General features: G+C 40.7%; 1 protein-coding gene across 1 annotated transcript; it reads left to right on the top strand.

The window, feature by feature from the left end:
* Positions 1 to 2,401: 2,401 nt before the first annotated feature.
* NKX6-3 (NK6 homeobox 3) lies at positions 2,402 to 9,907 on the top strand. Its single transcript, XM_003758009.2, has 3 exons — positions 2,402 to 2,951; positions 5,049 to 5,218; positions 8,065 to 9,907. Exons 1-3 carry the CDS (start codon positions 2,573 to 2,575, stop codon positions 8,308 to 8,310), a joined length of 795 nt encoding a protein of 264 aa, XP_003758057.1. The 5' UTR covers positions 2,402 to 2,572; the 3' UTR covers positions 8,311 to 9,907.
* The last annotated feature ends 7,952 nt before the right edge of the window (positions 9,908 to 17,859 follow it).

Below are 17,859 nucleotides of genomic sequence, written 5' to 3'. Positions count from 1 at the left end.
GGGGAAAAGGAAGGGGAAAAGGAAGAAAGGCAGAAAGGAAAGAAGGAAACAAGGGAAGGAGGGGAAAGGGGAGGGAGGGAGGAAACAAGGGAGGAAGGAAAGAAGGGAGAAAGGGAAGGAGGGAAAAAGGGAGGGAAAAAAGAAGAGAGGGAGGGAGGGAGGGAGGAAGAAAAGGGAAGGAAAGGATTAAATAGTTATGTTGAAAAGCACATTTGCAAGTATTGGGATGGTCTTCCTTCAAATGTTCTCAATAATAATACCTTATTTACAAGTATAGTATACTATTTACAAAGACCTTTCATATCTATTATCTCATTTGCTACTTGCAACATCCACATGAGGCAAATAAGGCAAGTAATAATATCCTCAATTTTTTTGGTAAGGAGCCTTTAACTCAGAATAACTTTAGCCCTTTTGCCTAAAGGCCACTCAACTGAATTAAAATGTGCTTCAGATTCTAAGGCCAGCATGCATTCTATCCTGGGTGTTGCTTTCTACTTTTTAGAAAACACATCAGGGAAGCAGAACTACCCACCCTCCAAATAATATCACTTTAAATCTGTATGCAATTGTACATTGAAATGTGTAAGAGTTAGGAAACTAATTTTATCTTCCTAGGGATGGAATTATTCTACCTGGGCTTCAAGAGCAGAACTGAGCAACAGGCACAAAAAGGCAGATCTCAATTTGCTAAAGGAAAATTCCTTACCCTAACAATTTGTTTCTCTTATTCAGTTGTATTCAATTCTTCATGACCCCATTCGGGTTTTCTTGCCAAAGATCCTGCAGTGGTTTCTCCTTTCCTTCTCCAGCTCATTTTACAGTTGAGGAAACTGAGGCAAATAGAATTAAATGACTTGCTCAAGGTCACATAGTAAGTGTCTGAGGCCACATTTGAACTCAAGTTTTTCTGACTCCCAGACTAGGTACTCTATCCACAGTGCTACCTAGCAACCCCATCTTAACAATTACAAATATTTGAAAGTAGATTGGTTGTTTCAGGAGGTAGTGACTTCTCTATCAAGGGAGGCTTTCAGTCGAGGCTAAATCTATCTCTATGTGTCCAGAGACGTCAAAAAAGAAATTCTCAGTATGTGTTAGAGGTCGCTTCCAACTCTGGGATTCTACATACCAGCTCTATGGGTGATTTCTTAGGGATCCTGAGCAAGTCATCAAATCCTCATTGCCCTATTAGCTAATTAATGATTGCTTTAAAGCAAACAAATACACCAAAAGTGGAGGGATTCTTGGAACTACAGAACATTTAAATAAAGGTAACACAATATACAAACATATACACACCTTGGACTTGCCTGTCATCCTTAGCATCAAATAGGAATCCAAATCCCTTTCAGATACGTGTCCGGAGCACCCGGACATAAAATTGCCTGTCGATTCCCTCTGTCACCGGCAGTCACCCACCTCCCAGCTCCAAGCACACAGGCTCCCAAGGTCCATTACCTCTTCCTGTATTCATGTCAGGGAGAAGGGGAAGAAGCATCTGGAACTATATTCAGGGTCAACCTGATAGAATAAGAATTCGGAGCCGCTCTGCACCCAGGGAGGTTGTGAGAAGTTGGGGCACCCTCATGATGGGCAAGTCCCTAGTGCCTGAGGAAAGTGTCTGGCTAGCAGGGATGGGTGACCTTAAGTGAGAGAGCCAATGAACAGAGAGATATAGGAAATTCAGGCAGAACCCTCAGCCCCAGTATCTCTGCCTCAGGTGAGCAGGTCCCTCGAGCGTTTTGGTCCCGGTGACCTCTTCCTGTTTCAGATCCCTGAATGCCCCACAAGTCCTGGAAGAGGCCCTTAGTGTCACCTTCTCAGAGTCACTGGGGATGTGGCCAGGGGCTGGGGGGAGGGGCTGCCTCTGAAGATGAACTGTGAGCTTCAAGACCTGCCGAGCTAATGAACTCACACACACACATGCACACATGCGCTCCCGTGCACACGCTGATTTTACAGTCAATCTTTCAAAGTGCAATTTGTCCAGGAGAAGCCAATATGAGGCCGGTCTGGGGCTCCAGCCAATGGCAACACAGTTCCTCCGGCTCAGCCAGTCTTGGCCCTGTATTCTAATAGGCCATATCTTTATCAGGGAAATGTTTTTTCTTCTGAAGTTAAAACTTCTCATGGAGGGACCCCTGGCTCAAAGACAGAAGAATGGTTTGAGCTGAGGAGTGGGAAGCAGCTGCCTACGGGAGCCAGGAGTACTGTCTAGCCTCCAGCCAGGAGCTAGAGACCTGGGCAGTGGCCACATTGAATAGACCTTTCACCCACTCGGTGGGACAAACTCGGTTCCAAGCAGCTGACGTGGGTGCCCAGCGCCCTCTACAAGCCGCAGTGGGTGAGGGCTGAGGGTGGGGGCCGGATGCTCAGATTGGGTTGGGTCGGGGGGGATTGACGGGGAGGCCGTGGGCTACGCTGTTGGCGCATACCTTACAGACCTGCTATGGGATCTCGGCCAGGAGCCCAGAAGCTAGAATTGTAGAGGCTGGGTGTTTGGACTCCAAGGGAACCCCCCCCCCCAACCTCTCCTCTCCCCAGCTTTGGGGAGAGGGAGCAGCAGATCATGGAATCCAACCTACAAGGGACCTTCTTGCTGAACAACACGCCGCTAGCCCAGTTCTCTGAGATGAAGGCACCTATGTGCCAGTATTCAGTGCAGAATTCTTTCTACAAGCTCAGCCCCCCAGGGCTGGGTACCCAACTGGCTGCCGGGACCCCCCATGGGATTACAGATATCCTCAGCAGGCCAGTGGCAACTCCAAACAGCAGCCTTCTCTCAGGCTATCCCCATGTGGCTGGTTTTGGTGGACTCGGTTCCCAGGGTGTCTACTACGGTCCCCAGGTGGGGAATTTTTCCAAGTCCGGGAGTGAGTATCCATCTAGAAGCAGAAATTGCTGGGCAGACCCTGGGCAGGATTGGAGAGGACGACAGTGCAATAATAGTGAGTACTTGATTTGCTTTCCCCACCCAGCCTCTCCAGGAATAGGACTGGGCCCCTGAATGGGGAGGGAGGAAGACCTAATAAAAAGGGAAACTTCTGGATACAGACATATTCAAGTGGGCTGCCATTTAGTAAATTTATGTAAGGAAACACTTGAACCCTTAGCTCTGTTCTTCTCCAGTCTTTTTCTCTTAATTCCTCTACAACATGTATATCACTTAAATTACTTTGTCTCTTGGAGTCCTAGTGTCTGGTGAGTTTAGGACCTCACTTGGCAAGATCTTCTAGGGCCATAGTTGAGGAACTCATCACTTCAGTTCTATTCCAGGTCAGCCTTTCTTCATCCTCCACCATCTACATCCTGTATCCAGATAGCCATTTTTGTCTCCAACATGTGGCCAGTACTCGATCCCCTCAGAAGAGATTCCCCCACTGGAGTCTTCCTCTCACTTAAGTTTCCATACTATGATGCCTCCACTTCCTAAGCATTCCCTGTCTCTCTGACTTAATGAAAATGGGGAAATGTTTTTTTATTCCTACCATCTACTGAAATAAAGATAGGAATGAAGAGGTAGCTCCAACTCTGAAATAGCAGCTGAGCCAGAGCCCAGAGTCATGGGCACACCTTTGCCCTGAGGGCAGGTTTTCTTTGGGTTCCGATTCATTTTGGATCACAGTTTGGATCATTAAAGCCTGTGGCTAAAAGATCTGGAAGAGGTTGAGGACAGGGAGAGAGGGCAGGGCCTTTCTGAGGGTAGGTCTGTGACCCATGGCGCTATATCCGGATCAGGGAAAGGAAGGGAAGGGAGGATAAAATATCAGCCAGTTGGAATCCCAGGACTCCTCCCATTTCCTGTCTGCCCTCTATCACAACTACTTCAGTTCTATTAGAGCCAGCTTAGGTCAGAAATTTACTCAGATACTCATGGAAAGACCTCTTTATTCTTTAGGTTCAGGTCAAGTCTGGGCCCCTGAATCCAAAGCAACAGACAACATTCAGTTTCTCAATTCTCTCTGTCCCTGTCTGTCTCTGTCTCTGACTCACTCTCTCTCTGTCTCTCTCTCTCTCTTTCTCTCTCTCTCTCTCTCCCCTGTCTCTATCTGTCCCTGTCTTTCTGTCTCTGTCTGTCTCTGTCTCTGTCCCAGTCTCTCTGTCCCTCTCTCTCTTTTCTCTCTCTCTCTCTCTCTGTCTCTGTCTCTGTCTCTCTCTCTCCCCTTCACTTTCTTCCTCGCTTGCCTATTTTGAGAAAGTCTTTTCTGAATCTCAATTCCCCCACTTGAACTATGGCAGGATTCTCTTGCCTCTCTCCCTCCACTCATTGCTGGGGCAGTTTTAATTCCAAATGTTCCACCATCCTGGAAGGGAGGCATCAAAAGAGTCTCCATTGCGGAATTGGAGCAAACAAAGAGTGAAATGGGCACAAAGTTAGGTACTTATTTGGCTCAATATAAATTCTACAGAGTTTTCAGCCTTTAGCCTCTCTCCCTATGAGAAACATTCAGGGTCAGGCCAGCCTGGTCAGTGAACCCCAGCAAGCCCCTTGGGGAAAATATTCAATAGAACCTCTCCAGCTTTTCTTGATTTAGATTTCCCAGACTGGCCCCAATCAACAAGTTGTAGATATGGATCTTTCGTCTGTTTATGATAAGGCGACTCTTTATTGTTGATCACTTCTTCTCTGGGCTCATCTCAATTTTTGATGGATTTGGGATATGAGAATCCAAGGATATTGACATGATGCTATTATGTCAGTCCCCATCCCCATCCCATAACCAAGCCTGCCATGTTATCATGAAGAGAGCTCTGATCAGGAAATTCTTGGTACTAGCTTGGTCCTCTGCATACGACAGGAAATGTTGCCCCAAGGAAGGGCACACTCTGTCAAGAGTGGGGCTTAAGAGGAGGGCTCTATGTTGCATTACCTCTTTGGGAGAGGGCATTATTTATGGGGTATTGATGTCTTCCTTGAGAGAAACCTTTTGGGAGATTTAGCATCTCAAGGATAGTTTAGATTTGAGTCAATAATTGTTACCAATAATTGTTACTGGGACTGCAGTCCATACTCGGTTATTTGCTTTCTTTCTCCCTCCTGCTAGCCCCAGACCCCTTGAGTGACAGCATCCACAAAAAAAAGCATACCAGGCCCACTTTCACAGGACATCAGATCTTTGCCCTGGAGAAAACCTTTGAGCAGACCAAGTACTTGGCAGGGCCAGAGAGAGCACGCCTGGCTTACTCCCTGGGGATGACAGAGTCCCAAGTGAAGGTGAGTTGTTATCCACCTGCTGTGCCTCAGGGTTTGAACTCCAAAGGTCTTGGTGATAATGAGACATTACTGTAGGTAGAAAAGTTAGATGGTAGACAGTCCTGCTGTCTCCTGCCCTGGCATTTTAGTTCTAATAAGGTCATGGGATTTTGGAGCTAGAAGGGACCTGAGAAATCATTTAGACATCCTTCTCCTCCTCTTTTAGAAATAAGGAAAATAGGTTTTGCAAGGGTGAATGTTGAAAACTATCTTTGCATATATTTTGAAAATAAAAAAGCTATCCTTTAAAAAAAAGAAATAAGGAAAATAAAAATTAGCAGATGGCAGCAGCTTGCTCGGAGTCACAAAGGTTATAAAACAGCAGATCAGGAAGTTAAGGATTTCAATCCTAAACTCACACTTACTCTCTAGACTCCTGGATAAGGAAGAAAATCTTAGCTATAGAATTAAGGTAAGGAAAAAAGAAAGTAGACAGAAAGCAGGTCACCTATTTGCTTTACTTAATATAAATCTTGCAGGCACCCACATTTCTTGAACTTAACATATTCCTTACCTGCTCAGGTCAAACCCCAAATGAATCCAGAAATCTCAAGATGCTCCATGTGGTGCCCTAGAAGGCAGCTTTCCTTAGGAGGCAAAGAACAGAGATTCTAATCCCATCTATTCCACGGTGAATAAATTCCCTCATCCATAAAATGGAGATAATTACAACATCTCACATGTATTTAATTAGCATTTAAACACTTAAAGGTTAATAATCAATAAGTATCTCATTTAATCTCCAGAACAATTTTGTGAGACCAGTGCCATTATAATCCTCAACTTATTGATGAGAATATATTGATAATACTTGGATTACACATGTTCCTGGCTCTATTGTGAGAAACATTTTATAAACAACTAAGAGGTATATAAAATATAAGCTATTAATATATGTACTGCTGACCTCAAAGAGGGTTGAGAGTCTGCAAAGATACTCTGAAAAGTATGTAGGCAAATCAATGAGTGAATTATTAGTTTTCATGAATACCATCTACCAATAATGTAATCATGACTGACACTTGCAGAGCACCTGAGAATTTATAAAATGTTTTTACAAATCTCTGCAATATCTTGTGAGATTAGATAGAAGTATTATTAGACTCATTCTACAGATTAGGAGACTGAGTCTAAGAGCTTAATCTTTAAGGAATTAACCCAGAATCTGCCAAATAAAAGAGCCAGGATTCAAACTGAAGTCTTTTGAATCTGATACCACTGCTTTTCCCAATACAGCTCAGTTCCTGCCTTGTTCTTTGTGTCCTTTACTGTGTCTGATTATGCAGTATTTTCAGAAAAACAAAGTTGGAAGTATTCTTAGATCTATTTATGAAGCAAAAAATTGTAAAGTCATCCTTAATGCATTGTACTCTTCTTGTATCAAAGTACTACAAGATGTGAAATACTCATTTGACATTTTGACATCCCCTCAGTGTAATACTTCCTTTCTATATTAATCAAATAACATTTATTAAGTACCTAGTAGATGCCAGGCATTGTGCTAAGCTTCTCATAATCACCAACCTAAAATAACCAAGCTTGGTACAAGCTGGACTGGCAGTCTCTGTGCCCTTTGGCCCCCAGCTCTTCATAGCTTACCCAGCTCCAATTTGCTGAGCTGGGTAAGGCACCTCCAGAGGAGCTTTATGCTATAATCATCACAGGAGAAAGTTTGGAGCGATGACTGAAATGTAGCCAGAACATTGGACTTAAAGAACAAAAGAGTTTCAGGAAGAATATGATCCTTTTCTTGGCAGAAGAGGTATCTAATAGGAAGGGACAAAATGGCAAAGTGAATGGCAGGCAGAAGACCTGAGTTTAGTTTTTGTTTTATCACTAATCAAGCAATCAGTCAACAAGTATTTAGTCAATCTTTATGTGCCAAGCACTGTCCTAGGTTCTGGAAGTATAAATACAATGAGTGAAGCAGTAGCTCCTCCAAAGATCTAGAAGTCATGGAATTATAGGTATATAAATGGAATAAATGCCAATACTAGGTGAGGAACCTTGGAACTTAGGCTAGACAACCTTTAGGTTCCCTTACAATTCCAACATCTTGTGAATCTAAATTAAAGGGGGAAAAGACCAGTTTCTCCAGCAAAAACTCAAGCAGTGCTTAGGAAGAGAAGGAAGCTGATGTCAAACTGAAACATCTAAAAATGTTTGTTCTGGAGAAGAAATTTGGGTGTGTCAAAAGGAGGAAGGAATGTGACAGCTGTTCCAAATGAGGATTGAATCTTTCTGCTCCATCAGGAGAAGCTGCTGAAGCAATAGAGAAGTTGGTATAAGTTATGGGAAGGGAAAACTTTATAACAAGTAGAGTTATCAAAAAAAAAAAAAAAAATAGGTGGCCATAAGGAATAGATTCCCTTTCACTGGAGGTCTGATCACTTGTTAGGTGTGTCTTTGAGGACACTTCTGATCTGGTCTGAGTTGAACTGGATGACCTTTAAAGTCACTTCCAGCTCAGAGCTTCTGCGATTCTCTCTTCAGTATGAAGCTAAAGGACAGGAACAGCTACGAATTTAAGAGAAAAGTCTTCCTCTGGAGGGCCAATAAGCTGAATTTAACATCAGCTTTTGCCCATGTTGACATGAGGGTATTGTTATTCCCCATGCCCATGTACGCCATAGGAGCACGAGGGGATCCCTGATCAAGAAGTTCTTGGTCCCAGTCTGATCACCATAAGAAATGCTTCCCACAGGAAGGGCACACCCTGCCAAATGTGGGGCTTTAGGGGGGGACCTGTTGTCCTTCTGTGTGTATCTTCCATCATCCCTCCCCACTTAATACATCTCCAACTGTAGGTGTGGTTCCAGAACCGAAGGACCAAATGGCGGAAGAAAAGTGCCCTGGAGCCGTCATCTTCCACCACAAGGTCCACGGGAAGCGGAGGCGGAGGCGGAGGCGGTGACCGAACAGCTTCAGAAAACGAAGATGATGAATACAACAAGCCCTTAGATCCCGACTCAGACGATGAGAAGATCCGCCTGTTATTGCGCAAGCACCGGGCGGCCTTCTCTGTCCTCAGCCTGGGTGCTCATAATGTCTGAGGCTGTTTCCTGGCCGCTATCTCAACATCCCCTACCCAGTGCCCATCATCCCCATGAGTCTGTCTTATGAGACCCTAATAAGACCCTTCCCCACCAAAAAAAAAAAAATCCAAACCCTCCTCCCCTTACCCTTATTAACACACTTATATTCATGCATACATGCACACATGGGACCCAAAGAACCCCCATAAACTGTCCACCAAAAATCCATTCTTTTAAAAATACATTAGTCTTGTTTCAGCTGGAGATGGTCCTTATAATTCAAGCTTGATATTTGGCCAAGTCAGATAATAGACAGAGCTTTGAAAGCTGATGAAGAAAGGGACCTGCGGGAAGGGTCTGAATTTTTTCTTGGCTTAAACCCAATCGCAATTCCATCATTTTCTCCTTCCTTATTCTTCACCCCACTCCCACCTCCCATTCTGTTGAAGGGAGAATGTAAAGATTCATGGAAATGGGTGAGTGTAAATGAGTTTTGACCCTGAAGGAAAGAAGGGCAAGGAAGGATAAAGCATGAGGGAGAAAGAAGAAAAGGGAAAAGAAGGAAAACAAAATGAATCATTGAAACCTCCCACAACTCTTTGACTTTAATTTTTTGGACATGTCCCAAAAGAGTGAGGTCTTTTTCCTCTCTGATTTATAAGCAAGGATGCTTAGCAGGGTTGGGGATGTATCAGAAAATGGACAGGTTGTGGTCATGGAAAAAACAGAATGAGCATTTACGCATATATTTTGTTCATCTTTCCCATCCAGAGTTCCTCTTGAAGAGGAGAGACAACAACATCATATAGCTATTAGGGCTGTTTTACCCCAGGTGGCTAAGCCAGGCACTTTCTAAAAGCATTAAGGGAAAAGAGAAGACTCACAGCTGCAAAGTGAATAGGGTTGAAAATCTAAATTGAAAGGTCATACATACCGCCAAGCAGAAGTCCTATGGGATCTTTCCTCCCTCCCCTTTCTGCTCATATCTCTGACCTGTTTGGTCATCAAACTTCACAATTTTGCAGATGGGGGCAGAATTTAGGGTGAGGGCCATGGCAGGTGGTATGGGGTCAAGGATAGGAGGAGTGAGTGGAAGAAATCCCAAGCATTATGCCCTTTGGGACTTCTTCACTCCACACCTGGACTTTCCTGGTGTACAAAAAACCCAGGAAAGAAAGCTGTGGAAGTGCAGAATTCTCCTCTGATTGAGTACTTCTTACTAGGCAATGCAGAACAAAATAGGAAAGGGAAACCAGGCTCCACATTGGCTTCTCCTGATTTCTTCCAGGTTGTCCTGGGCATGGGGAATGGGGACTGTAGCTGTGAGGAGAGGGCTGATGGATTAAGGACGCTTGCTTTTCTCTGTGTGGTCCGAGTACCTCCAACTCTGAGATGCAGCAGACCACTGAAAACAAAGGATTACTTTTAATTTAACTGAATTTTGTGCCACAGCAGAGCAAAGGAGATAGAGACGTGAGGCAGCAGCCTCAGAAGCCCCTTGGGGTGGTAGGAGAATGGAGCTGGGTCAGAAATGACAGAAGAAGCTGCCCTGGAAAAGAGGAACATTGCACTTACTGATCTCCTATGGTTCTGAAGAAAATCGAATAAAAATAAGTCCCAGCATATTTTCCATGACTCATGTGTTTCTGTGAAAGACAGGATTCTTCTCCACAGTAGAAAATTAGCTCTGTTTATTGCACATCTCCTTCTCACTTGTCAAGGTTCCTTTGCTTCAAGACAAACTTGCTTCCTAAGCAAGTGAACTAACTATTGAGATCCCTCTCCATCAGAAGTATGGATGATTTTATACATCCATAGCGTGCACACCTATATATATGATTGTATGTATGTATATATATATATATATATATATATATATATATATACATATACACATATATGGAAAGTTTTTCAAAATGATTTATAAACATTAAGTCATTTTAATTATCACAAAAATGGAGGAAACTGAGGCAGGCAAAGGTTTATTTGACTTGCCCAGAAACTAAGAGTTTGTCTAAATTTGTACTTGAACTCAGCTCTTCCTGACTGTAGGTCCATCACTCTTAATTTCTATACCATCTAGATGCTTTTTACTTGAAGCAGAAAAAAATGGAAGGATGACATTTCACAGGATCTAAGAAGAGACGTTTTTATGCAAGCAGAAGGCAAAATGAATTTTAAAATGTCCAATCCAATCCAGTCTTCAGCTATCCTGTCCACATTGTGACTTTCCCCATCACAGTTTCAATATATCATAGGTCTGCATAAGAAATTAAATAGTAATTGTTAGGAAATTTTGCAAAGGCTACAGGCAACATGCAAAGACCAGCAGGTGACACAGAAAAAGTTTAGAAACATAGAACTGCATGAAAATATATGTATACTATTGTATATATTTTTTTTTCAATTTTACAATAGGGTGCCCTAAGCACCTCATAAAAGAAAAGAAAAAAAAAATCAGACTCCTTCTTTGGTACAAAGGAAGGACCAAAAAATTTATGTGAATTTTTTAGACCATAGGAGCACTGACTGTGCCCCTAGTCCCATCATTGTGGAGGGAATAATTGTAGCAAGCATTTTTATTAAGCATTTACTTACTTCATGCCAGAATTTCTACTAGACAAAGGAAATACCAAGATAATAACCAAAAATCAGTCCCTTGAACTATACAACTATAAACAGATATACATGTCTATGATATTTTGAGAATGGAAGGAGAATAGAAAATTAATGGAAGCAGGAAAGGACTTCTGAGGATATGATACATGAAATATTACCTGAATGAAGATGGGACTTCAAAGAGATGGGGGCTAGATGCCAAATTCAGGGGCCAATAGTCAGGTCAATTTTGCTGGAACAGAGAGAGTGGGAAGGAAATAATAGGCAGTAAATTTAGAATGATAACTGGATTATGAAAGATTTAATTGCCAACCTAAGAAATTTTATTTTGTTTCAGAGGCAATAAACTTCCACTAAGAGTCTTGAGAAGGAGAACAGAATAATCATACTTAGACTTTAGGGAGATTACTTTGAATGCTACATAGAGGATATTTTGAAGAGGAAAGAACTGAGAAGCCACAAGTCCAATTAGGAGACTGCTACCTCTGTCCAGCCAAGAGATGATGAGAACATTAAGTATGATAACAAGAGCAAGTGGAGATAAAAGGGCAGATAAAATATATTGTAGAAAGAGAATTGACAAGATGTGGCAAATAATTGGATTATGAGGAGAGGGTGTGATGAAGAAGAACTCCAAGCTTGGGTGATAAGAAGGATATTACTGCCCTCAAGAGACAAAGAGAGAAATCTAAGGGAAAATTGGGATTAAGGAGACATGGTTTGAACAGGCTGAATTTGGGAGACCTTGAAATGGGAGAAATACACAAGCAGAAAATTTATAGTTTCTTCAAACTATAACAAACTATAACTTCAAACTATAACAAAATTAATAGTGATTAAAGGTCTGATTTAGCCATAGTCCTAAAAATTCAAACAAGTACCTTTCAAATTCCTGGTAAGGAATTTAGAGTCAGGGGGATCAAGTAAAAGAGGCAATAGAAAAGGCAATAAACTTGGAATCAGAGAGACTTGGATTCAAATATTGGTTCTGCTATTTACTGGATGATAACGGGCCATTCAGTTCCCTTCTCTAAGCCTCAGTTTTCTCATCTATAAGATGGGAATAGCATTACCCATTTTTACTAAAATTCTACTCTTTCCTTAATGACTATGTCATGGCAGCCCAAATTGAGTAGGTCCTGCCAAGCTGGGAAGCTTCCCAGTGCTTGACCAGCAACAACTAAAAGTCATCAAAGGAGCAGCATAGCTAAGTTCAGTGAGATTCATAATCACCAGAACAAAGGGAGACATGTTACTGTCATAGCATAATCCAAAAGTGATTATCCACCCCGATACACAAGGGTCTCAACCTGCATCAGTTGAAAAAATGCAAATGCTCCCAAAATCATGGATCCTGGCAGTCTCAAACTGATATTCTCAGATCAAGTCCCTGCCCATCCTCACCTCCCATTCAAAAATTTTTGATGGCTTCCTAGGACTTCTAGGATAAAATATAAAAGCCCCAGCCTCCCATTTTTATACCTCAGCTCCTCATTTCTCAGTCACTTCAGTGATGTCTAGATTTTCATGGGTGAGTTAGGGTTTTCTTGGAAGAGATATTGGAGTGGTTTGCCATTTCTTTCTCCTGTTCATTTTACAGATAAGAAAACTCAGGCACACAGGATCACACAGCTAAAAATTGTCTGAGGCTAGATTTGAATTCAGGAAGATGAGTCTTCTTAACTCCAGTCCTGACCTCTATCCACTGGGTCATCTAGTTTCCCCCTAGCTCCTACTTACCTTTACAATCTGTTTTCACATCCCTCCTCATCATTATACTTTCCATTCCAATTAAACTGCCTTGTTCTCTTATCCATTGTATTCTCACTTCAGATTCAGATTTCTGTATCTGAAATGGACTCCTTCCTTTCCTCCCTCAACTTCATAGAATCCTTAGCCTCAGTGATATCCCAAGGTGATGTGTAGTGGCCACTAAACATGCTATAGTTTCTTGGAGCCACAGATGAGAGGTGGATGGTCAAAGGCAGATGAGCAGCCCTGAAAGGGCTTGGCAAGCCCTTGCGCCAGATGTGCTAGTTCTCCCTGAACCCTTAATAAATGCTTATTGGTTTAAGCTGATTTGAATTAAAGAATTTGAAATGAGAGTTTATTACTTATAGCATCAACTAAATGGAACTGTGAGAAAATTATTTGTAAATTTTAATGTGCCATATATATATGATTTATTATTGTTGTTTTTGTTGGAATATCAGAGTTAGGAAGAACCAGTCCAATCTAACCCTGAGCATGTAACTTTTTACAACTCAAAAGTGATCATCTACTGATTTGTCTTGTGCAGCATGATATTTCTGGAGATATGTATAGAAGATCTGCACATGTTTACATGTATTGGATTACTTGCTGCTTAGGGAAGGGGGAAGGGGGAAAGAAGAAAAATTTAGAACACAAGATTTTGTAAGGGTGAATGTTGAAAATCATCCATATATATATATTTGGCCGTGACAATTGGGGTTGTGACTTGCCTAGGGTCACACAACTAGTAAAGTGTCTGAGGCCAGATTTGAATTCAGGTCCTCCTGACTTGAGGGCTGGTACTCTATCCACTGCACCATCTAACTGCCCCATGTATATATTTTGAAAATTAAAAACTTTAAGTTTAAAAAGTAGCTATCTATTTAGAGACCTATAGGGATGGGGAAGTCATTCTCAGGGGGTGGCAGAGCTTTTTGCTTTTGGACAAGCTATAATTGTAAAGCAACGTCTCTCCTTTTATCAAGACAAAAATCTGTCCTCTGTCTCTTCTACTCACTAGTCCGAATTAGGACCAAGTAAATCAGTCCAGTCCTTCTTCTGTATGCTAGCCCTGGAGTCAGGAGGACCTGAGTTCAAATATGACCTCTGACACTTAACACTTACTAGCTGTGTGACTTAACCCCAATTGCATCACCAAAATACACACACACACACACCCCTGTCTGGAATGTTTTAGAGAACATTCCTTTTCAGGTGAGATATTCCTTCTAATTCTGACTTTCCATGATTCTATGAAAAATGTTTCCAATTTTCAAATGTTTAAAATTTAAACGTTTTGGCACGTCCCATGATAAAGTCACACTTGTGGAATGCTAGATAAATGAAGGACTACTGGGTACATGTGCTTCTGGCTAATTTACCAGACTCAAGTTTCACAATCTTCATAAAGGGAGCTACAGGAAGCTGAAGGAGATCTTGGGAATGAGGCCAGGGTCACTGACTCACCTTGGAAATAAAGCACCAACAATGGGACTTTGGGCCCCCAAAGAGACAGGAATTCAGTTCAATTCAACAAGCATTTGCTAAGGGCTTACAGTGCACAAGGTCTTTAGGCAGGACAATAGATACAAAGATAAAATTGAAATTTTGTTACAGCAGAGTATTACCCAGTAGAGCTAGTGGTACTTGCCTAATGGGCAATAAAATTGGAGGAAGAATAGAGCAATCCAAAGAATGAAAAAAAAATCTAATTGGGAGGTTACTTTTTTTAATAAAGCTTTTTATTTCAAAACATATGCATGGATAATTTTTCAATATTGACCCTTGTAAAACCTTGTGTTCCAAATTTTCCCCCCTTCTCCTTATCTCCTTCCCTTGATGACAAGTAATCCAATATATATTAACATGGTAAAAAATATGTTAAATCCAATGTATGTTTTTATACAACTACCTTGCTGCACAAGAAAAATCAGATCAAAAAGGAAAAAAATGATAAAGAAAACAAAATGTAAGCAAACAACAAAAAGAGTGAAAATGCTATGCTGTGATCCACACTTAGTTCCCACAGTCCTCTCTCTGGGTATAAATGTCTCTCTTCATCACAAGATGATTGGAACTGGCCTCAATCATCTCATTGTTGAAAAAAGCCACGTCCAGAAGAACTGATCATCATACAGTATTGTTGTTAAAGTGTATAATGATCTCTTGGTCCTGCCCATTTCACTCAGCATCAGTTCATGTGAGTCTCTCCAGGCCTTTCTGAAATCATCCTGCTGATCATTTTTTTTTTTTTTTAATTTAATAGCCTTTTATTTACAGGATATATACATGGGTAACTTTACAGCATTAACAATTGCCAAACCTCTTGTTCCAATTTTTCACCTCTTACCCCCCCCACCCCCTCCCCTAAATGGCAGGATGACCAGTAGATGTTAAATATATTAAAATATAACTTAGATACATAATAAGTATACATGAACAAAACATTATTTTGCTGTACAAAAAGAATCAGACTCTGAATTATTGTACAATTAGCTTGTGAAGGAAATCAAAAATGCAGGTGTGCATAAATATAGGGATTGGGAATTCAATGTAATGGTTTTTAGTCATCTCCCAGAGTTCTTTTTCTGGGTATCTGCTGATCATTTCTTACAGAACAATAATATTCCATAACATTCATATACCATAACGTATTCAGCCATTCTCCAATTGATGGGCATCCACTCAGTTTCCAGTTTCTCACACTACAAAAGGGCTGCCACAAACATTTTTACACATGTGGGTCTCTTTCCCTCCTTTAAGATCTCTTTGGAGGTCAAGAATTTCAAGGGAATTAATGAAAAAAAAATCAAATGAAGGTGGCCTAGTTGTACCTGATCTAAAACTATATTATAAAGCAGTGGTTACCAAAACCATTTGGTATTGGCTAAGAAATAGATTAGTTGTTCAGTGGAATAGTTTAGGTTCACAGGATAAAATAGTCAATAACTATTGCAATCTAGTGGTTGACAAACCCGAAGATCCCAACTTTTGGAATAAGATTTCATTATTTGACAAAAACTTCTGCGATAACTGGAAATTAGTGTGGCAGAAATTAGCCATGGACCCACGCTTAATATCATACACCAAGATAAGATCAAAATGGTTCTGTGATTTAGGGATAAAGAATGAGATTATAAATAAATTAGAGGAATATAGGATAGTTTACCTCTCAGACTTGTGGAGGAGGAAGGAATTTGTGACCAAAGACAAACTAGAGATCATTATTGATCACAAAATAGAAAATTTTGGTTACATTAAATTAAAAAGCCTTTGTACAAACAAAACTAATGCAAACAAGATTAGAAGGGAAGCAACAAACTGGGAAAACAGTTTTACAGCTAAAGGTTCTAATAAAGGCCTCATTTCTAAAATATATAGAGAATTGACTCTAATTTATAAGAAATCAAGCCATTCTCCAATTGATAAATGATCAAAGGATATGAACATACAATTTTTAGATGATGAAACTATTTCCACTCATATAAAAGAGTGTTCCAAATCACTATTGATCAGAGAAATGCTAATTAAGACAACTCTGAGATACCACTACACACCAGTCAGATTGGCTAAGGTGACAGGAAAAAATAATGATGAATGTTGGAGGGGATGTGGGAAAACTGGGACACTGATGTTGGAGTTGTGAATGAATCCAACCATTCTGGAGAGCAATCTGGAATTATGCCCAAAAAGTTATCAAATTGTGTATGCCCTTTGATCCAGCAGTGTTACTACTGGGCTTATATCCCAAAGGGATATTAAAGAAGGGAAAGGGACCTGTATGTGCCAAAATGTTTGTGGCAGCCCTCTTTGTAGTGGCCAGAAACTGGAAAATGAATGGATGCCCATCAATTGGAGAATGGTTGGGTAAATTGTTGTATATGAATATTATAGAATATTATTGTTCTGTAAGAAGTGACCAGCAGGATGATTTCAGAGAAGTTGGAGAGACTTACATGAACTGATGCTGAGTAAAATGAACAGAACCAGGAGATCATTATATACCTCAACAACGATATCGTATGAGGATGGATTCTGATGGAAGTGGATTTCTTCGACAAAGAAAAGATCTAATTCAGTTCCAATTGATCAGTGATGGACAGAATCAGCTACACCCAGAGAAGGAACACTGGAAAATGAGTGTGAACTGTTTGCATTTTTGTTTTTCTTCCCTTCCCAGGTTATTTTTTACCTTCTGAATCCAATTCTTCCTGTACAATAAGCGAACTGTTCAGTTCTGCACACATATATTGTATCTAGGATAACATACATAACATGTATAAAACTGCCTGTCATCTAGGGGAGGGCATGGAGGGAGGAAAGGGAAAAGTTGGAACAGAAGTGAGTGCAAGGGATAATGTTGTAAAAAATTACGCATGCATATGTACTGTTAATAAAAAGTTATTTTAAAAAAAGATCTCTTTGGGATATAAGCCCAGTAGAAACACTGCTGGGTCAAAAGGTATGCACAATTTTACAGCCCTTTGGGCATAGTTCCAAACTGCTCCAGAATAGTTGGATCAGTTCACAATTCCCCCAACAATGTATTAGTGTCCTAGTTTTCCCACATCCCCTCCATAATTTGTATGTTACTTAAAGACAGTTTTTTATTGATCCATTCAAAACTAAGCTATGAAAACAATAATGCTTTGCATTCCCATAGAGTGCAATTTATAATGTGATTTCACATACAGTAAGATGGAAGGCAATGTGGCCTAGTGGAGAGAACACTGGATTTGTAGACCAGGAAGACCTAGACTTAGACACTGTCTCTGACATTTTCTAACTATAAGCCAAGAGCAGGTCACTAAATCCCCCAGTGATTCAGGTAGCTACCTGGAGAGGCCAAAATCTGCCATGGTGGAGGAAGTTCCCCACATTGTCACAATAGATAGTTAACATTACAGTGCTATGTATTATTATTATTCTATAATTATAACCACACAGAGAAATGGTGGATTCAGGATACAGAATGAGACATTTGTTTTTACATATAGCAATCGAGAATATTTGATTTGACTATGCATATTTATTATTATATTATTATTATTTTAATAACAGCTTTTTATTTTCAAAATATATGCAAAGATAGTTTTCAACATTCACCCTTGCAAAACCTTGGGTTCCAATTTTTTCTCCTTCCTTTCCCCCTCTCCTATTTAGCAAGTAATCCATTATAGGTTAAACATGTGCAGT

Source organism: Sarcophilus harrisii, chromosome 2 (genome assembly GCF_902635505.1).
Source record: "Sarcophilus harrisii chromosome 2, mSarHar1.11, whole genome shotgun sequence".
Taxonomy (NCBI): domain Eukaryota; kingdom Metazoa; phylum Chordata; class Mammalia; order Dasyuromorphia; family Dasyuridae; genus Sarcophilus; species Sarcophilus harrisii.
This window is presented reverse-complemented; position numbering and strand designations above follow the sequence as displayed.

What these genes read in the sequence shown, in the direction of transcription:
- NKX6-3 (XM_003758009.2), top strand. Translation starts at nt 2,573, where the DNA reads ATGGAATCCAACCTACAAGGGACCTTCTTGCTGAACAACACGCCGCTA. An exon ending in AGGACGACAGTGCAATAATA is followed by an intron (nt 2,952 to 5,048) that starts GTGAGTACTTGA and finishes CCCTCCTGCTAG; the next exon opens with CCCCAGACCCCTTGAGTGAC. An exon ending in TGACAGAGTCCCAAGTGAAG is followed by an intron (nt 5,219 to 8,064) that starts GTGAGTTGTTAT and finishes CTCCAACTGTAG; the next exon opens with GTGTGGTTCCAGAACCGAAG.